At 38.7% G+C, this 22,831-nt stretch overlaps 1 protein-coding gene across 1 annotated transcript in view; it reads right to left on the reverse strand.

The window, feature by feature from the left end:
• Nucleotides 1-22,831, reverse strand: part of LOC142144598 (proton-coupled folate transporter-like) — a 292,308-nt gene that overhangs the window by 118,381 nt on the left and 151,096 nt on the right. Inside the window, exon 4 of the mRNA XM_075203675.1 lies at nt 167-305. Within this exon, the coding sequence (XP_075059776.1) occupies nt 167-305 (139 nt within the window). The remainder of the gene's footprint in view (nt 1-166; nt 306-22,831) is intronic.

Genomic DNA, 22,831 nt, shown 5'->3' on the forward strand with positions numbered 1-22,831 from the left:
AGGGCTTTGACCATGCTGAAAGCCATATCTGTATGCAGTGAATGCTTCTGCAGATGCAGCATGAGTTGTCCTAAATAAAGCACAAAATCAGCTACACAAATGAGCATAACCTTTAATCGGAATAAAAACATTTAGAGGATTGTAGATTACAAAAATTGGTTCATACTTAGAAATATCATCCATTTGGTCGTTGAAAAGGCCATCAATAGAAAAGAAATGGTTCTCATGATCACTCCAATTTTGGCGAGGTTTGTTTCTTTCACATGTTTTAAAAGCCAATGAAAACTGCAAAGTAAACATATTCCCTGTAAAAAAAAATAAATGAAAAAAGGTAGCATCATTTTTTTATCAATAATCCATATGTGCAAATACAAATTTCATAAATGGAACATGTTTCTTTTACACATATGGTGCAATGTGGTGCCACCAAGCTGTGCATGATGCACCATATTGTGTTATACTAATCTACCCACTCAATAGTAGTGGTTCTAGTAATAATAATGAAGTGCGGCATGGATAGATATGAATGGCACAATTGCCATGTTGTTTGACAGGTGCTCAACTCAAAAGAATCATGCTCCATATATACATAGGTACATTAGAAATAAAATCAATATACAAGGCTTGACCAACCTGTGGCTCTCGAGGTGTTGTGAAACTACAAGTCCCAACATACCCTGCCTGTTATTAGCTGGCAAAGAATGCTGAGGCTTGAAGCTTCACAACACCTGGAGAGCCACAGGTTGGCCACACCTGTACTAGACAGATCACCATACTGTATTATTCCACTAGATAAAACCCATTTCTTATCATTTCCATTGAGCAGACATGGTGGCACACGGATTAGAATATAAAGGGATTTGAAACCCTATCTGTGCGCAGTCCTCACTTTTCTTTCTGTTTTTTTTTATTATTGCTGGTCATTTTATTTTTATCTTGCATCGAGAAAGGGGGGGGGGGGCTAATCCCTGGCAGCAAATCATATTCAGGTCACAGAGGTCTTAGTCTCGGGATATGGGATAATCCTAAAATTGTGAATCTAAGAGCTTTCCTGCTCACTTTGTGCCAAGCTTACAACGAACACAGACAGTGGTCATGATGTAGCTAGGGATGGCATGATTTATCTAGGGGTAGCATGAAGTGGCTCGGGAGGCCATCAGGTGACTGGGGCAGGCATAATATGTAAACCAGAAAATATGACACTCCAGAGTAAGAAAGATAAATATAAAAATACTTAAAATCAGGAGGAAAACCAACAATTTAGAAGGGACTCAGCTGCCATTAACTTTAAACTTTATATTTCTCGACATTGACGTTCTCACTCTCCACTCATTAAATTGATTGCCAGGACTCTTCATAATAATCACAGAAAGGAACATTTGAGGGTCAAGTCTTTCTGTGTATTAAAACATCAGATTTTCAGAACATGCATAATTGGTTTACAGAAAGGAAATCCCTCACTTATATGTAGATGAATGCATCAATTTCACTAAATAAAACCATGCATATAAATAGAAACAGCCTTGTTCAATTTTGAAACTGTGTTCCTAATTGTGTACCTCCCAACATTTAGAAATCCAAAATCAGCACAAAATAAACTCCACCTTTGATATGACCAACCAGTTGGAAGGTATACTTTTGGGCTATTGACCAAACCTCCAAATGACTGAGGACTACTTTGAAAATAATATATCAACCTCAGAAGAACAGTTTTAGGATGCTACTCATGTTTTACTTAAACAGTAACCAGTAGGTAGGCTAATTATTCCAGGACAGAAGAGGCAGTCCAAAAACAAATGGGAGTCAAAAGAATTTATTTCCTATATCTTACATCTTACTAGTGCCTAATGAATATAAGTTTAATACATGTCTACCTCTATAAAACACCAAACTACCCCCTTCTATGTTGGTTTGTATATAGCCTATTAAATAATGTACAAATTGGAGATTATAGTACAAGTTCCTAATGCCTCTAAAACATTTTCAAGGAGTCAGAAATGTAACATACTTATTAATAGAGAGGGGCAGGCTCGTTTCCCAGAGATCTGAACCCACCCGAACTTTGCCTATCCGAGGCTCGGTACTCTCCCGCCCATTCGGAATCGAAATTGAGGCAAAACGTCATTGTGACATATTCGTATTTCAGAGCTCGGTTCTCGCGAGATTTGAAAAGCATAAATACCCGCCTCCACAGCAATCCATCGCCATTTGACAGAGGGAGAGAGCAGGGTTAGGTCACAGGCTGTATTAGAGCAGGGACAGAGCAATAATTGTACACCTTATTCTTTGTATTATTATTTAATTTCTAATCTATTCAATTATATTATTAATTCCAATTATATTAGCAATTGTTAGAGCAGGAAGAGAGGAGAATAGAGGAGACTTTTTTTTTTTTTAAAACATTTGTGCACTACAAGTGCTTTAGGGTGTCCCATATTCCCCAGTGTGGAACATTAATTTTTCTGGCTGTCAAGTCACATTTGTCAGCAATATTTCTACAATTTTTTGCACTACAAGTGCATTGGGCTCATTAAAATGGATTCAAAGCAGTCCACATATGAGCAGAATCAGCAAGCAGATGCTGGAACCAGTTCTGATGGTAGTGTTCCCAGTACGTCATCTGGTCAAGCCGATGTAAAAGACACACCAAAATTTATTTTACCATGTTGAAGCGAAAAAGAAGTGTAACTGAGGAAAAGTTAACTGCCGATACAAAAAAAATTGCCAACATGCCCTTCTACACACGCAGTGGCAAAGAAAGAATGAGGCCTTTGCCTTTCTCTGTTAGTGGCAGATCAAAAAATGTTACTGAGCCTTCTTCTTGTACAATAAAAACCCACTAATGTATGATTTCAAAGAAAGAATTACCTCCTTACACATATGTAGCACAATAATAATAAAGATAATAAAAAATAAAATAAGTATTATAATAATTCTTATTATTTTTTAATATTCAGCTCCACACTTTAGTGTGTGGAAGATTTGGCTACCATATAAATATAAAGTGAGAAATCAAAAAAGGGAAATATGCTTACAAACACTGTACGCTTTATACTGTAACTGAAGAAACTGTAGGCTTAGTTTATAGCATGCCACAGCTCCATCCTCTGTTCATTTTAGTGGAAAAGCTGGAGAAAACAATATCTGAAATTGGTGTTAATCAGTAAACCATGTGAGCTGCATGCTTCTATGAAGACAAACACTGATTCAACTGTATATTGACAAGTAGTGGTAGGTTGGAGAGATGCACATCTTGATCTGCTCTGTATGACTTCTACAGTGTGCATTACAGCCTTCATATTACTTTTGGGTGTTTTTTTTTTACACTTTTCTAATGGATTTTAATGTGCATGGATGTCAACTGATCTAACAGAAAGTCAAATATAATTCAACACTCTGATTGCTCCTTAAAGATGTTGAAGGTGGGAATTTAAGCGAATCATCATAACCATTTTTGTATACTTACTTTTTATTAAATAAAGGGGTTAAAGATTCACTATAACTTAAATTAAATTCTAAAATAGTTTTAAATAAGTTTTGTTGGCATGGAAACCACTCATTTCATTTAAAATGGGATATCATGCTCTACAGCACAATATCCATATATGTAGTTTGAACAGTGTAGTGTATTGTTTAATGATACAAATGCAAACTGACCATTTGATAATAGCTAGAAAGTTTTAATATCAAGTCCAACTTATTATAGAATTTTCAGTTTAGCAGCCAAGTAATTAACCTCAGTTCAATTGGTTTGGCAGTTACTTGATATAGGAGCAAACGTAATATAAAAACCTAGCAATGCTTCAATTGTTTCAATACTTTGTCTGTTTGTAAGGTCTTGAACATTATCTATGCAAGTTTAATTAAACAAGTTATTTTTTTTTATCAGCAGAATATGTTCATTAACTGGACAATAAATTAGTTAGGTTTGCAAACTTTATTCTAATCGTAGAATGAAAAACTTTATGAATAGTTGGCATAAAATATCAGATACAAATAAATTAAATTTATTATTATATTAATAGGATAAACTATGATTTGTCAAGCTAGTATTCTCCGCTGTTACAATGTATAATGGAATTTTACTTTTCATAATCATCTTATAACTAAACTTAAAAACATTAATCTATTATCTGTTTCCTGTTGTACAAACTATTAAGTTGAAAAAATAAATATGCTTAATTAAAGATGCATTGCAATAAGACTAATTGTTAAAACACTATCATGGTCTCCATGATTGCTGGTGTAATTTACTAAATAGCAGTTTCCGAACAATCAGCAGCAATTTTAATCCCAGAAGTGTTAAATAATAGATGCCAGTGTTCAATAGTGATGTGTTAAATTGCAGAAACAGGGATGAGATCCCAAGAACTGGCTACACGTGGCTTTCACCTTTAGCTGCCCTCTTTCCCATAGAGTATAATCCTGTCCGGTACTCAGGGATAAACATATGGTAATTGGAGCTTATACCTATTTTAGATCAATAAATTATTGAGACTGACGTAACAAGCAAAGATGAACTGCAGTGAGGTTGGCAACAGAAATTAGGACTTTTGGAACTCAGACAAGGTCGGTATTCAGGCAGAGATTAGGGCAGGTGTCTAATAGACAGTGTCTGCATCAAGGCAGAAATCAGAACAGGTAGCTTAACAGACAGCCATGAATCCAGGTAGATGTCAGAACTGACAGCTAACAAGTCTTCAGCAGAGCAGAGAGCCACACACAGCTTGGCTACAACTATCACGGACATGAGAAATAGGGGCTACCTGCACTACAAGGAGCATAGAGCCAATTGGAAAGCTCCTACAGAGTTGAGCCCCCTCAATGAATAGCTGCAGTGCGATCATCTATTCACACTGCACTGATGGCCTGGCAGCTAGTGGATTCTCTAAGCAACTCAGCAGCTGTAGAAAGTGCTGAAGACATAATGTTGCTTAGAAGTAAAGTGCAATACCCTTTAAAATCATACCATGATTAAAATCCATAAAATAAAAAATGTAAAGAAAATCCCTCAGCCAAATGTTTGGAGGCCAGGGGGTAAATGTATCAAGCTACGAGTTTCCAGCAGATTTGAAAAGTGGAGATTTTGCCTATAGCAATCAAATAGATTCTAGCTATCATTTTGTAGAATGTACTAAATAAATGAGAAATATAATCTAATTGGTTGCTGTAGGCAACATATCCACTTTTCAAACCCGCTGGAAACTCACAGTTTGATACATTTACCCACATGCATCTTGAATATTCATCAGAGTGCAGTCCACAGCAAAATTTATTTGAAGCATTTCATTCTCTCTTGAGCTCACAGTCCAGCGGGTGAAAAAAAAAAGAGGGAGAAAACATACCCTACTCAAGCTCCTGGTTGGTGCACAGTAAAAGATTGTCTGAAGAGAGTTTCTTAAAGTATACAGATTTCCTTCTGAAATCTGATTAGTTAAGTGTTGTAAACAGGGCCGGACTGGGACTAAAAATCAGCCTTGGCCTTTAAGGTACACAGGCCCACCTCAGTCCCAGAATGAAAGAAACCTTGTGCCGCCGCAGCACCGAAAAGGGCGTGACCACATTGTGTTTTGGGTGTGGGCAACATGTGGCATTGATACATATATTATAATAAAACATTATATTTATCACGCCCTCCCAGCCACATCACACCATCCTCAGCCCACTGGGGATGCTTCTGGTGCTGCTGACATCCATAAGGGTGGGAACTTTCTGTAGAGTGAGCAGGGAAGCTCTTTGTCTCACGAGATTACCAAATTTTGTGATATTTTGAGCTCCTCGGCTTCCTCTGCAGGCTGTGTCCTGTCCGGGAACTGAGAGCAGCTATCAGTTCCCTTCCCCTAACATGCTGCATTAAGGCTCAGGGGGCCCAGGGTATTTAAGACAGCAGGGCCTCAATTATGTAACATGGTTATCATTTTAGACAAATACACAGGCAATACTGTGTGCACTACTGTTAGAAGCACACAGCTCTGCCTTCACAAGCAGTACGTTGTGAAGTGGGACATACCTCCCAACTGTCCTTGCAGTCGGACCAAATCTTGACTAAGTGAGACAGTCACCCAAATTCAAGACTGCCCCACCAGATTCAGGACAGTTGGCAGACTGTCCTGCTCTCTCCTACCTGTCTTGTTCCCTTTCACCGCTTGTAGCAGCTGGTTTATTTAGCTCAGTTCTTTCTTGTCTTTATCCTGGAATATTGGATGCCCAGTTCTGAAAAAAATGGGGTACATGAGATTTAGAAAACTCCAACTCACGTTTTATAATTAGGCCTCCCTCCAGTCCCCACAATAATAATATTCACATTTAATAAGTATACCTATTTCCCTTCAACCAGCCCCAACATTAAATTAACAATATACCCATTTACTCAAAACATATTTCCCTCCCTGCGAACAGTCTAAGCAATAAATTAAATAGCATTATAGTTTAATAAATATAGCCATTTTCCACAACCATCGCCAGCAATAAATAATTCAAATTCACATTTAACAAATAGCCCTCCACCCCAAAATCAGCACCATATTCAATTGATAGCCCTAAACCACCCAAGCATGAAATTAAAGATTCCTTCACCTCAACTTAAATAGTTAGCCCCCACTTACACTCCACCATTAAATAGCCTACCTCCCACACTATATTAATATCCTCCCTTCCCTCACATATCATATTAAAATACTGCGCGCACAAACACACTAATATATACATGGCGCCACACACACTAATAAATATATATATATATATATATATATATATATATATATATATACACATACATACATACATACATACATACATACATAGGTCCAGACTGCACACAATGTACTGATACACGCACAATTGCCAGCCAGACACACACCCCCCCAGTGAGAGACACATCCAGCCCCCCACCAGTGAGAAACGCAGCGACAGCCAGCCCCCTCCCCCAAGTCAGAGACATGGTGACAGCCAGCCCCCCCCCGAGCATGAGACATAGTGACAGTGACAGCCAGCTCCCTCCCCAAGTCAGAGACATAGTGACAGTGACAGCCAGCCCCCCCCAGTCAGAGACATAGTGACAGTGACAGCCAGCCCCCCCCCCAAGTCAAAGACACACTTACCTTGTCAACTCGCTGCTCGGCGGACAGTGTCAATGTGATGCGCGACCAGTAATCACATGGGACGCGCAGCATGTGACAGGTGCCGTCCCATGTGATTAAAATCACATGGCCGCACATCGCATTGACACTGTCCGCTGAGCAGCGCGCAGTGAGCTGCGCTGATCGGACAGACATCCTGCCCCGCTGGACCGGCCCAACTAGCCATCGGCCCTTCTGGCATTTGCCAGAAGTGCCCGATGGCCAGTCCGGCCCTGGTTGTAACCATTCACTGGTGGGGAAAATATGACTTTTTTTATTGAGTGATATTAACAGAGGAGCAAATGTTTCAGTTAGATTCATTGAGATAAGATCTGATCAAATTAGAGGACTACGGTTTTCATAGAGGCTAGACCAAAAATGAAATTATTTAATACAAGTAAATGATGCGGTGGAGAATTGTCTGAAGGTTTTATTTTAAGCAGTGTAAATGTCAGGGGTGTTTGTTAAGTGCAAACCAGTGCACAGGTAGCTCATTCTCCTCCTGGAGGGGATTCTAAATGAGGTCATTAGTAACACATTACACCCAACATCCTTCAGAGCTTAAGTTGCAATCCGCCAATCAGAAGTAGTTAGCTAGTGCTGACAATCGTCATCATTATCAGTGTGCATTTGCACCAGCCCTTGGGCACTCCCAATTGATATTCCTTTGACAGACATATCTTCATCTATGTGCGAGTCTTTATCTGTTGGCAAATAGGTGAAAAATCCCTTGTTGTACTCAGCCTGCATTAGACCCCTTGCCTAATCAATCCTCTCTCCATTTCACCCTGTCCTCTAGTACTAGAAATGCCATGCAATCCACCTAATATGATGTCACCATATGAGGTGGTGGGAGGATCACACAACCTCCTACCTGTCATCAAAAGGACGGCTATAGTACATTTCCCTCGCAAAAAGATATACTGTATTCAAAACAATTTCAAGTTTCTTTTAAAATAAAAGTATACCCTATGCTGTGGAAAGTAAAACTATTTAAATTAATACAACCATAAGAACACATTCTACATATCCCACAACCTGCCCGGCCATTTTGATGGTTATTGGCTTGCTTGTTATCCAGAACTTTTTTTTTGTTAATTAAAAGTAAGCTGAAATTGAAATTTAAAAAAAAAGAAATTAAATTGTCAATATTTATATACAGTTTAGCGTCTCATTGGAATCAATATATACACTGTACCATTAAGATATTTAGGAACAAATCTACGTATGACAGAGACATATTAGGAAGAAAAGTACCACACATGCTACATACCACTATTTCATCGAAGTTCATAATAATAATTTGTTTAGAATTGAAAATATCTGTTTGAGCCCAGTTAATTGTAAAATTATATTATTGCAAACTTTACAATATACACATTTAACATTGTATTTACTGTGTTGTTAATGCTTAAAGGGGGCTGCTGCATTTTTGTTTTAGAATCGATGAAGTTAGTAACTGCAGTGATGCACATTTTTATATATATGATGAATTTAGGTGTGTGGACCAAATCCCCTGTTTGCCCAATGAAACTGTAACTGCTTACGGAAAGAAAGTACCATAAATAAGGGAATACAATTCAGCGGCGCACGGTGGATTGTCGGGGGAGGGTTTCCCCCCGCCGACCCAAAAAACCCCCCAAAAAACCGAGAGAGAGCCAGCGCTGTCCTATACAGCAGCCGCGGCTCTGTCTAAGAAGCATCTGCGGTGGTGCTGTATACAATACAGCACCGCCGCAGACGCTTCTTTGACAGCGCCGCGGCTGCTATATAGGACAGTGGCCACTTAGTTAGCACAGGGGGGGGTTTCTAGAGACTCAGATACCCCCCCTGCGTGCGCCACTGCAATTTGAATAAAGGAACCAAGCAATTGCATGCATTTGGTGTGCTTACTAAAGCAGTTTTTGTGATTAATTTATTTAATGTTTGGCTTTCCATTGAATTTAATGAATTGTATATGAAGAATTCAACTTCGTGACAATTCATGTAAAGGAGTAAAAACAGACCCATTTTCACTATTTATATGCTATGCAGTAATTACTCTTTATAGGCCACTAAACCTCGTTTTTTGCTTTTTTATTTGCATCTGGTACAAGGAGCCTTTTACCATTGGTTAATAGAAGCCACTGGTTCTACCCTAGGAAATGAGCATGCAGAGAGGGCTAAAGTCTGTGAATACTAGTACGTTGTACAGAGCCAAACAAAATGTGATTCTACACTTGTTGAACTACATGTCCAAGAACTATATGTCCCAGAATTATCTGTAATCCACTGCTAAGGTGGGCTTGCATAAAATTATAGTTTCACAAAAGCAAGAGAGTTACAATATATGAAATATGGTGCACTAGGAACCTGAATTAAAATAGCTAATACTTTATAGATAAAACAATCAGGATTTCAATTATATTCTGGCCACAAATTTGGGGTTTTCAATGAGCACTAGGCCTAAAAATTTGAACATTTTGGCAGTATATCTTATAAAAGCAAGTTTATTAATATAGCAATTGTGTGCATATACATGCATATATATATATATATATATATATATATATATACACACACACACACAATAATTATATATATATATATATATATATATATATATATATCTATATATATCTATCTATCTATCTATATATATCTATCTATCTATATATATCTATATATATATATATATATATATATATATATATTCAGATATCTTCTATATAAAAGCCTAGTGGCGTGTGTCTGTGTGTGAAAAAAAAAAAACCAAGCTGCAGCGCCACCTGCTGGGCGAAGTTATACACTGACCTACTAAAAAACTCAGAAAGGGCTGAAATTTGGTATACTAAGATGTTTTTAATTTGTTAATTTAATTTGTTATTTGTTAAAAGTCTTTATAAAGATTTTAAAAAAATATATATATATTTCTTGAAGGAGAAGTGACAGTGGGGAGTGGTTGGTGGTTGCCCAGGGTGACAGAGCGAGAGGAGTGTGATACTCAGGACTGCTGAGAGAGATCCCTGTGTATGGCTAGACATCCGGATAGATGTGGCGATAAAGATGAAGGGTGAGGTGATGGAGAAAAATGATGAGATGGTGACATGTGGACAAAACCACGTTAAAAAAGGGCGTTGGGTTGGGAAGTAATGCTCTTCCCCTGAGGAGGCCTTGCCTAGCCCCAAATGCATGACAAGAACCTTTTTAACACCTTAAGTAGCTTGATTTGACTAGAATGCATGAGTATCATGCATGGGTTAACTTGTGTATATATATATCAAAGAAAATCTTTAAGCCAAGAGCGCTTAGTTATATAATGTGAAAAAATAAAGATAATACTTATATGTAATAGGCAGCTCCCCGGTCATTCAACACCTGTCTGCAAGTGTCAGACCTAGTAATTGGAACACAAAAAGACAGGGGGCGCCAACATAGTGCATTACAAGGATTAAAAATGCAAATGCAATTCCAAAGATAGGTTTTTACCCGTACCAGATGGTGGTAAACTGATAGCCAAATAGAATACAGTTCTTGCTAGAGACACTGGAAATCTGTACCAAGCCTGGATGGCAGATGGAACCTTCCAATACGATAAGGTGATGATCAGGAAACACCTGTAGACTTAAATATAGCCACAATAGTGTGATACCATAACATTAGAGACTACACAATCTCAAGGCAAATTCAAATTTAATAGCAGCAGATGGAAGCAAATGCTTCTAAGTAAAATCAATGCCCGTACATAAAATAGATAAAAACAAGCTTATCTGCGCCCGTTACACAGCCGTAGAGGGTTCCAGCCGGCAACACCTCTAACATCCAACAGCGATAACAGGAAGCAGTATGGTAAGTAAGAACTCTCCGACGCGTTTCGTCTTATCAGTAAGACTTTTTCAAGGAGTAATAACAACAGTATGACTGCGGATTCCTAAATACTCAAGTCCTCTTAACGAGAGCCAATCCAGGTGCAGTGTCAGATCAGAGGGTGGCAGTCTCCTAGGTCCGATACGTCATATCCGGTTTTGTCACTTCCGGTATCGGAGGTATTACAACACCCGGACCACAGGGAATGAGGTCTAAGGTCCAATATGTCACATCCGGTTTTAACGTTTCCATAGCAACCCGAAACAAGTGACAATATATAAGTATTTAAATCACAAGGTACAAAAAACTGGACCCAATGCCCAGTATATACATAATATACAAAAAATATACCATTGACATGGAACAATGAACTATCTAATACAACAAATTAACTAATTTGATAGATACATACATGTGAGGAATAACCTGGAAAGAAAGAAACCAATATTAATGATCTCATATACAATATAATTTAAACTAAAAAGGAGGCCATCTCAAATGCCTCATTAAGACCTTTGGGTGCCATAGTATTCAATCTATATACCCAATACATTTCTCTACAGGTAAGTCTTTTAGCTAAATCTCCACCTCGTGATCCCAACACCACATGCTCAATCCCTTTAAATTTAAGACCGCTGGGATCAGCATTTTGACAAGAAATAAAGTGTCTAGAAACTGTGTGCAGGTCTGATCTGTTTTTTATAGCCCTGACATGCTCCTGAAGACGAAGCTTAAGAGCTCTCTTAGTCTTGCCTATATAAACCTTGCCACAAGGGCATTCCAATTGGTAAACTACTGACGTCGTACGGCAATCAATACGATCATTAATGTTATATTCCTTCTGATGTGCTGAATCATAAAAAACTTTATTAAGCGGAGAAGTAAATTTACACATATTGCAACTATTACATTTGAAGAAACCTTTACCCAGGTTCTTCAAAAAAGTACCCTTATTTGTCTTAACCTCTTTTAATTGACTAGGTGCCAACATAGATTTCAAATTTCTAGTTTTCTTAAAAATGATGTCTGGTTTTGACGGAACCACAGATCCCAAAATAGGATCCATACAGATCAACTTCCAATGTTTATTTAGAACAGATTTTATTTTTCTCTCATCTTTACTATATTCTGTAATAAACGGAACACTATCTTTACACCTCTCCTGATTTTTGTTCTTATAAACTAACATTTCTTTTCTATCCATATCAGTTATTTTGGTTAGTGCATTTGTGATGATCGAATCAGGATATCCTCTCTCCCTAAATCTTTCAGTAAAGATGAGGGATTGTTCCTTAAAAGATTTGTCATCTGAGCAATTGCGTTTAATACGATTAAACTGTGATTTGGGAATATTGTCCTTCCATTTCATAAGATGACAGCTATCATAATGTAGGTAACTATTTATATCAACCTCTTTAAATGAAGGTTTTTGTATGAATCTCCGAACCTTCACTTTCAAGAACCAGATCTAAATATTCTATATTGTTATCATTAATCTTAGATGTAAACCTCAGATTAAAATCGTTGTCATTTATATAACACAAAAAATCCTCCAGAGGTTGAGAGGGGCCATCCCAGATTAGAATAATATCGTCTATGTATCTACGATAAAACATAATATACGTAGAGAAAGGATTACTCTCACCATAAATAAATTTGGATTCCCATAAATGCTAATGGGGAGATGGGAATCCAAATTTATTTATGGTGAGAGTAATCCTTCAGGTGTCATTTCTGGATATGCCGGGTCAGTGGGCGAATGTAAATTCAACCATCTAAGGAGACTCCTCCCGTCCTCCAGTGTATTCATGGAATGCTGCTGTCCTGATCTCCACCACGAGTCAAAAGAGAAATCCCCAATGATACTTGAAGCCTTGGTCGTGGAGGATAGCGTGATCCCATTTTTTGGCCACAGTGACCGGAGACAAGTCCTGGAAGATCTGAATCCTCAAACCTTCAAGTGGATAAAGCTGGTATTCCTTGAGGCCAGAGTAATTTGATATTTAATCCGATATGATAGAAACTTCAGGATAATGTCTCTGGGAGGGTCTGAATCCTTGGGCTCAGATTGGAGAGCTATATGGGCCTGTTCAATGATGTGATCTGAAAGTCTGACAAAGCAGGGACCAAGTGAATACAGAGCCGCAGTAGGTATGATTCGATATCTGCTGGTTCCATGGTTTTTGGAACACTGTGAATTCAGAGGTTATATCTGCGTTCTTGTTTCTCTTTGCTGAGGTACTCAAGGTCCCTCCTAACTTCATCTTGGAAGGATTAATTTTGTAAAGCTTGGTTCTCAAGAACAGATGTGCATTGATCTAGGTCTGCAATGTCCTTCAAGCAGGAGGGTTCGAAGATCCAAAATGTTTAGTTTGGTAACCCAGGACCTCTTCCATGTCTGAGTCTTTGTCACGGGTTTCTTGTGAAGATGGAGAGGAAGAAATGGAGGATAAATGTTTGTCCTGGCATTGAAAGTGATGGGTACTCTCTGTGTTGGCTGTTTTCCTCTGACAGGAGGAGGCTTTGCGAATTGTAATGACAATGTGGGTGTAGTATTTAGTATTAGAAACTGTGCGTAAGATTGCAGATAGGACATGGCTGTGGATAGGCAGGGTTCACCAGGTATCACATTAGGCCCATCCACAAGATGGTCAAAGCCAAAGACGGTCAAAGCCAAAGCAAGATAGAGAGGTAAAGGAGATCGGATGCACCTCTCTGATTGATTTAGTTGTGGAAAGCTCTGTGGCTATTGGTCGTGCAAGGAAAGGGTGCAATGCACTGCTGCTATTTGTATTATGAGGGCACAGTTTGTAGGTTAGAGCCTTGAGTCCTACAATAGTGAGTCTGACATGCATAGTGCCATGCATAGTGTCATAGCGCCATGCATAGTGTCATAGTGCCATGATTGAGCCTGTGACTAAAGATGTAACTGAATGGAGACCACAGGTCAGGATCAGATCAACCTGAGCAAGGTTGCTCAAATGCACGACCTGCCCAGGCTGATCAGAGTGGTAAGTCTGTCCGTAGGAAGACAGCTAGTGGCCGGACCCAATGCCTAAGTCAATATGGTACTGTCCTAGAGAGCACGTGGGAGTGCCTTGCAGGTGCTCTTCCTGTTGTAAGAGGATATGCAGCAGGATGGTTACTGCTAGTAAGCAGTGAGGCTGGCCACTTGAGCTGTGCATCTACTGCTGGAGTACAGTCAATCATGATTTGTCCTTCCAAGCACAAGCCTATTCCCTTTGATAGAGAAGTTGATGAGGCAATAGATGGGAGTTGTAACTATGGCAAATACAGAGAAAGCTATAAAAAAAAGCTAAAAAAGTGACAAGTGGTGTCTGACAGGTATATAATAGAGCAGGACTACAGTAAGAAGTCAAAGGAGAGTGAAAAATGTCTCCGGAGATGATGCAGTTAGGTGGGCTCCCACAGTGGAAGGGGCTGTCAGGCTGTGCAGGCTGGTCTTGTCTAGTTACTCATACAGGGCCTTTAACCACTAGGCTTCCTAGTATGATAGCCAAAGTCACAGAGGCCCTAAAGTGGCATGGTCTAAAACACGCAACAGTGAGTGAGGGCTACTAGGTTGGAATACGTGGCAAGGCAATGCACGTGAGAGGAGGGGAGCTTACCTCTGTAGCATTTGGGTGCCTAAGACTGACTGCCTCTTGTGAAGATGGGAGCCAGCATGTACAGAAACATCTTGGGGCTGGCTTAGAGGCAGAGTTGGGAGCTCCATGTTGCAGTGGGGTGTCCCGACAGGCCAGAGTGATTCTAAAATAATTGCCTTTCATTATGTTTGCCAGTACTAATAAGGTCTACTGAAAAACCTCAAAATATACCATTAAACCAACAAATAAAATATGGAGTTGTTGTGGTGTCGGACACCTTTTATGATAGCGCAAGTTCCAATACTAGAATATAAACAGCAGCTTAAGTAAACATTTGAAACAAATTGCAGTCAGAATTGGCTGAGTTAATAACTATTGCCTGGAAAAAGTGAGCAGCAAAACATGCGTCAGCGTTTGCCTCACTATGTAATCTTTTCCTTATGAATAGCCCCTCTCTTAGATAGACTAGACCGTAATATTATCTATTAACTAGTTAGTTTACAGCAATGATCTAGGGTTCATTTACTCCCCTATATACATCTAGCTGCTGCATGTTTATGAGATGCATAAGGGATTAGCTATGGGACATTTTGAGCCTCCACCAATGGGCCTTTGAGCTTGTTTACATAAACGCAGTACAGGATTCACGTTGGGCTTAATAACATTCACTGACAGATATCTGCAGGTCATTGCTAGGTTTAGCTCAAAACCTCTCATTAGATCAAGCAGTACGGTTTGACAGTTCATCAGACATTACAAGTCCCACATAGATTTGGATGTATATTGTTAATCCCTCTCTTTTAGGGAATCTGGTATGCTGTAAATTATGACTGGCAGTTATAATTAACTACAGAGGAGGAATTTGAAGAGCAATAAATTTTGATCCAATAATTGTATTGGACAGCTTCTTGCTCTGTTCATCTTGCAATAAATCATTAAATGTGAATAAAGCACTACCACAGAATAATATTGAATTATTTATTTCAAAAATTAAGAAATATGTTTAGTAAATATCAACACAACTTTTTATTTTTAATTAACAACTAAGATATTATATATGAAAATTACATGATATAATATTGTATCACATAATGAGGTCTGGTGATTTTTTCACCATTTTATGGGTTTTTTCCTTTCTGACTATATCCTTCTACTCTTTAGGTTTTTAAATATTTCGCTACAAGCCATTGGATGTATATGGAAATACAATTTTAGATAATAAAAATTAAGTTTTATTCAACTATCACTTCACATATAGAACATTTTTTTATTTTTCTTTCTTCTGGTATATGAGCTAATAATTAGTTATCAAAAGAAAAGGGGGAGGTTACTGTCGCACTGATTAGGGAATGACCCTCCAATATAAAATTATTAAGAAAATTCTCATCTGGAGGGGTGCTACCAATAACATGTTTATTATAGTTCAAACAAAAAAGGGAGGCTAGAGGTTATTTATGGTGCACAAAGTTTCCCATATCTCAATTATTATGACACAACATTGATTAAAATATAACCTTTATTAGTATGTTATATAAAATAGTCTTCTTAAAATAGCGCAAAATTGAATGTGATTAAGTGAATATGTGAGTTAAAACTCTGGGTGCGCAAAAACGTCTCTGAATTAATTAATGACCCGTGCAGTATTGTTAATCTAGTAGGTATATACCATCCAGATTAAGCTATGTTTACTGTATCCCTCACCAATTCTATGTTGATAACAGGGATTTGTTGTAACATATATAGAGAGTCAGAAGAATAATTCCCTGAGACTCTTATTTATAGTGGCTTGTAAATTGGGAATACTTTATACCATTATATATACCTAAATAACATTACTAACAACTGAATATAGGATCTCCTATGTAGAGTAAAATATTCTACCTATATAGAGTCCATTCAGATAACATTTGGTTTATAGCTATACTGTCGCTGCAGTGCTTTGATCTCATTATTATGACCCCTCGGTTCTATGGTTCACTGCACTTTAGGATACTAAGGATTCTACTAGCCCTGCATAACTAAGGTTATATTGTATTTTATAGAAGTACAAGCAAGCACACAGAGAAACGCCCGACGCGCGTTTCGCTTAGCTTTATCAAGGACTAATAATTAGTTAGCAGGAAATTGACACTTATTACAAAATCAAGTGAGGATATCCAGATAGACATATTATATGGGATAGGGGACACACTGACAAAACAAATGCCAGGCCTTATAGACAAAATACACAAAAATAAAAATCTGTATAAAAATTGTTGCACATCATTGACTTGGGGTGGGCAAGCATAAGCGGACTACAGTAAGGCTGTGCTCATATAATTTCAACACAATTAGACTTGTATCACTGGCGGATCCAGAGGGGGGCAATCAGGGCAATCTCCCCCCCAAGCAGCAATCTTCATTCCATTAAATTGCGGTGGAGAGGTCAGATCATTGGGGAAAAGGGAGCAGGGCCAAACGGGACCAACCAGAGTGAAGGAGGGGCCTGGCTATACAAAATCACCCTCACTAAAATAAAAAAGTCTAGATCTGCTCCTGACTTGGATGAGATATTCATCTCATCACCTTCAAATGGAAACATAAAAGCATCAGATAAAGCAAACAAACCAATTGTCTTAATTATTCAGTCTAAAACAAATTATTTAGTATACCTGCTGTTAATCGGAAAACGTGCTTTTTAAATTTCAATGCATTTAATATATTCTCAATCTAAAACATCCTAATTCAAATTGGATTAGACCTGACATTTAAAGAATGTAAACCCGGCCATCACCTTCAAAATATTAATGTCAGTTGGATGGCAATTTTTTTTTTCATTTTTAAACAATTTGTATTGTACAGCAACAAAGAATTACATTTACAAATGTAACACAAGCATCACAGCAATAAAACTGTACAATTACGTTTATACATTTTATAAAGAATATAAGTTTATACTGAAAGCAGTAAAGAGAGAAGGGAAAGGAAAGGAGAAAAAAAGAAATATGAAAGACTAGAAGTACGAGATAAGAAGTATAGTGAAGAAAAGAGAGACAGTGAGGGCAGCATCCCAATAATTCTGAGTAACAAATCCAATTGTACACAGTGTCATTCATTTAAACATCTACCTGGATATGGGGTGAAATATGGGGAGGGGAGAGGAATTGGAGATCTCCTTGAGATCAGGAGTCTCAACTGTTAATCAACTCGCCATTACAGATCCATTACAGTATTTAGACCTTAAATCTATTTCTCTTCATCAATAGACGCATTCACAATTTTCTCAATAAAGACCATTTGGTACCTTCAAACACTTGTATGATGTGTACTTGCATATGATTAATGTTTCTATATATGTGCCTCATTTAAAATAGATATTTTTAACCTCTTTTACTAAGTCAGAAAAGTAGAATGTCTATCAAAATAAAGAGTTTCTAACAATTCCATCTTAAGTTCCATGACAGATGGAGACGCACAGGGCCTGAACAACGACCATGGGACTGCCATGCATATCTATAGGGAGGAAGACGGGGGGGATCTGCCATACAAATCTATAGGGAGGGAGGGAGACGGGGGGATCTGCCATACAAATCTATAGGGAGGGGGGCTTCCATACAAATCTATAGGGAGGGAGACGGGGGGATCTGCCATACTAATCTATAGGGAGGGAGAGGGGGGGGGGATCTGCCATACAAATCTATAGGGAGTGGTGGCTATAATAGAGCAGCTTTGGGGGGGCATAATCTCATGATTGTGTGGCGGTTATATTGATGCTCTCTGTGGTCTCAGCAATCACTAGGATACTAAATATTAGTGAGATGGGGCTGGTAGAGGTTTGTATTTGATTGACCACAAATATTCAGATATTGCTTATATATGCCTGTACAATGGGGTGCTTTTAGCTGGCCATAATGGAGTGTTTCGTTTTAACTAAAGGGCCTAATCATTCAGGGTTTGTTAACATTTTGCATTCTAATACATTTTTGCATTTTCAAAACAGGACACCAACTTTCCAGAAGCCAGCAAGAGGATAACAAAGCTGCAAGAACAGATAAGAGACAAAGGCACAATCTGTCTAAATTTGAACGCTGGAGAATACACCTGAACATTCATATTCAGCAGTCTTTCTATACACCTATATATTTGGGGGAGGAGGGGGGGTGGCGCTGAGGCCGTATTAGCCTAGGGCGGCCAGAACCCTTAATCAGGCCCAGGAGACGCATGCACAGTCCACTTGCCTATGACTGTTAAGACTGGGATACTCTGAGGACCTGGGATATTTTCTTTCTAAACATCAAGGTAGCAAACAATAATGCTTCATGATGTGAGCGTAGTTGTAAATGGAATGTAAAATTTAAGAAGGTGACTAATCTGCTCCAAAATTTTACTATCTTTGGACAGGCCCAAAAATTATGAAATAGCCTAGCATTCTCTTTCTTACATTTTGGACATAAGCCTGATTCTGATTCAACTAGGGCCGTACTGGGACTAAAAATCAGCCCTGGCATTTAAAGTAACCAAGCCCACCTCAGTTCTAGCAGGAAATAAATTGACCACATTGTGTTGTGGGTGTGGCCAACATGGGGCATTGATACAAACATTATAATAAAACATTTAATTTATCACGTCCTCCCCCCAGGTACATTATGACACCCCCAGCCCACTGTACTTATATATGCTTCTGGTGCTGCTGACATCCATAAGAGTGGGAACTTTCTGTAGAATGAGTAGGGAAGCTCTTTGTCTCACGAGATTACCAAATCTTGTGATACTTAGAGCTCCTCGGCTTGCTCTGCAGTCTGAGACCTGTCCAGGAACTGGGAGCAGCTATCCGTTCCCTTCCCCTAGCTAAAGGTGGATTAAGGCTCAGGGGGCCCAGGGCATTTAAGACAGTAGGGCCCCTATTATGTAACATGGTTACAATACTGTGTGCACTACTGTTAGCACACAGCTCTGCCTTCACAAGCAGCTAGTTGTGATGCGGGACATACCTCCCAACTGTCCTTGCAGACGAACCAAATCCTGACTAAGGGAGATAGTCACCCAAATTCAAGACTGCCCCACCAGATTCAGGACAGTTGGCAGACTGTCTTGCTCTCTCCTACCTGTCTTGGTCACTTTCACCACTGGTAGCAGCTGGTTTCATTAGCTCAGTAGCTTCTTGTCTTGATCCTGGAATATTGGATGCCCTATTTTGAAAAAAAAATGGGTACATGAGATTTAGAAAACTCCAACCAGCCCCGGTATTAAAACAATAGCACTCACATTTTATAATTAGGCCTCCCTCCAGTCCCCACAATAATAATATTCACATTTAATAAGTAGACCTATTTCCCTCCAACCAGCCCCAACATTAAATTAACAGTATACTCACTTATTTAAAACATATTTCCCTCCCTCCAAATAGCAATAAATTAAATAGCATTAAAGTTTAATAAATATAGCCATTTTTCACAACCATCCCCGGTAATAAATAATTCATATTCAAATTTAATAAATAGCGCTCCTCACCAAAATCAGCCCCATATTCAATTGATAGCACTTAACCACCGCCGGAGTTAAATTAAAGGTTCCTTCATCTCGCCTTAAATAATTAGCCCCCACCTACACTCCACCATTAAATAGCCTACCTCCCACACTATATTAAGATCCTCCCTTCCCTCACATATTATATTAAAATACTGCACGCACACACATACGCACACTATATTAAAATACTGCGCACACACACACTATATTAAAATACTACGGACACACACACAATATACAAATATGGCCGGACACAAACACTATATGAACATGGCCAAACACACACACACACACTATATGAACATGGTCACTCACTCGCTCACTTTCAGTGATGTGCGGCTGATGCACGTAATCACATGGGACGCGCACCACGTGACAGGTGCCATCCCATGTGATTGAAATCACATGGCCGCACGTCACTGAAACTCTGTCCGCCAAGTAGCGCGCAGTGGGGTGCTGCTACTCGGGCGGGCATGCTGCCGGCTGGATCGGCCCAACTTGCTATCGGCCCTTCTGGCATTTGCCAGAAGTGCCAGATGGCCAGTCTGGCCCTGGATTCAACCAAATGTCGCCTCCGCATTCGAGATATATAAGCTCTGTTAAGCCATTTAATATAAAGTTTCTGTAGTCGAGCTGAGTGCAAGGCCTTCATTGTCTTTTCTGTATACATCAATATTTCTTCTGGAGGTCGGAGATCCGGTATATCCCGCATCCAGGATTTCCAAATCCCGGACCAGACAGAAGACACCTCTGTATTAATCAAGTCCGTATATAAATATTTGATTTTAAATGTATGTATTCAGAAAAACCCCTACTACTACCTATGGTATTGTCATTATTTTGGGATACAGCTAGTTGTTTGCTTGAGATATAATGGTGCACTTGCAAGTAGAGATAGAAATGGGAGCGTGGAAGTGCATGCATCTCCTGTAGCTGCCGAAACAAATAAATCATACCTCCTGGATCAAAAACATCTTTCACAGTTAAGATACCATTTTCCCTCCAAACCTTATAGCTCTGGTTAGTAAGTGAAGGGTTAAATTCTGGGTTGCTCAAATTGGTAAATATTTAGTAAATTATGGGTTGTTGCTCAATTTATTATTTATTTATTGCTCACCATGCGGCATATGTATCCTTAAAATGGATTTTATGTGCCAAGTCGGTGGGAACGAATGTTCTGGGGAGATGAAGAAACACAGCTGGTGCATATGGAAAGAAATATTCTTCTTCTTCTAGGATTCTGTTAATGAAGTGTTCAAGGTGTAGAAGTCAATCTGAAATATATCTAAACATTGCCGTCCTATTGAAAACCTGAATATCAGGGAAGCCCGAACCCCCGTTTCGTTTAGGTAATATAAGTCTATATTTTGCAATTCTGTTTTTTTTCTGCTGCCACACAAATTGACTAAAAAAACAGTACATTTTGACATCTATTTTAGTAAGTGCTATAGGAAGCATTTGCATAGGGTAAGGGAGTTTAGGGAAAATTACACTTTCAATCATTGCTACTCTCCCCATCAGGGACACACGCAAATGTTTCCAATTATTTAGTTACGCTTGAATCTTCTTGATGAGAGGGGTAAAATTGTGTTGGTACAGTTGTGGGGATGGAGTGACGTGAATTCCTTAATATTTGAGCGTAGGTTTTACCACTTTGAAGGGACCCATACACTGTGAGCACGGTTTTCTCATTTGGGGGTTACCTAGGTGTAAATTTCCGATTTTTGGAAATTAATCTTGTAGCCTGTAAACAAACTAAATTGGTTTATAACCTCAAGAATCACCAGGATGGAGCCTTCGGGTTTTGATATAAAAAACAAGCATATCATCTGCAAATAGCGAGAGTTTTACCTTTGCTTTCATTACCATGATTCCAGAGAATAATTGGATTTGTCTAAGCACTACAGCCATAGCTCTAATACAATTGCAAATAGGAACGGGGAGAGCGGGCGGCCCTGTCGTGTCCCTTCGTCGATGGAGAAAGGTACTGAAAGGCGCCCATTACTCGCAAATTGAGGATGGGATTTCTATAAATTAATTTTATTATCTCAATAAATTGTGCAGGAAATACAAATCTAGATAATGTTTCATAGAGATGGCCCCAATTTACCATATCAAAAGCCTCCTCAGCGTCTAACGAAAACAAAACTCTAGGATCACCTCTATCTCTCTCAGATTGTGACTGAAGTACTGTAATAACTTTTCTAATATTGGAGACTGAGTTCCTCCCCCATATAAACCCAGTTTGGTCTGAATGTATAATATTGGGTAAAAGACCTTTCCATCATTCAGCAAGTATTTTTGTTAGGATCTTGTAGTCAGTATTCAGTAGAGAAATTGGTCTGTAAGAACTCGGTAGTTCAGCATCTCTACCAGCTTTTGGCAAAACTTTCAGTATTAATGCGAAAAGAGAGCGATTTATGAAAAGTGTTTCACATTTCTATGAAACACTTTACATAAAAGAGCCCCCTAATCTAAATAGCAAAAATAAGTTCTGGTCTCAGGTGAATTTGCCCCAACTATCAGTTTCACGAATATCTAGTCTGGTTGCTCCAGTTTCAGAGGAAGAAATAATTGCAACAATTTGAAAGCAGATAAATCATGAGGCCTAGATGGTTTATCTGGTGAATTTTACAAAATACTGCTTCCTCAGATATCTAAAGTTCTACAATCTTTTACTGACAATCTATATTGACAAATAAATCGTCATTGTCAGTCATTTCTACAATCTCCCCTTTGTGATTTGGATAA

Source organism: Mixophyes fleayi, chromosome 3, assembly GCF_038048845.1.
Source record: "Mixophyes fleayi isolate aMixFle1 chromosome 3, aMixFle1.hap1, whole genome shotgun sequence".
In the NCBI taxonomy this organism is placed as follows: domain Eukaryota; kingdom Metazoa; phylum Chordata; class Amphibia; order Anura; family Limnodynastidae; genus Mixophyes; species Mixophyes fleayi.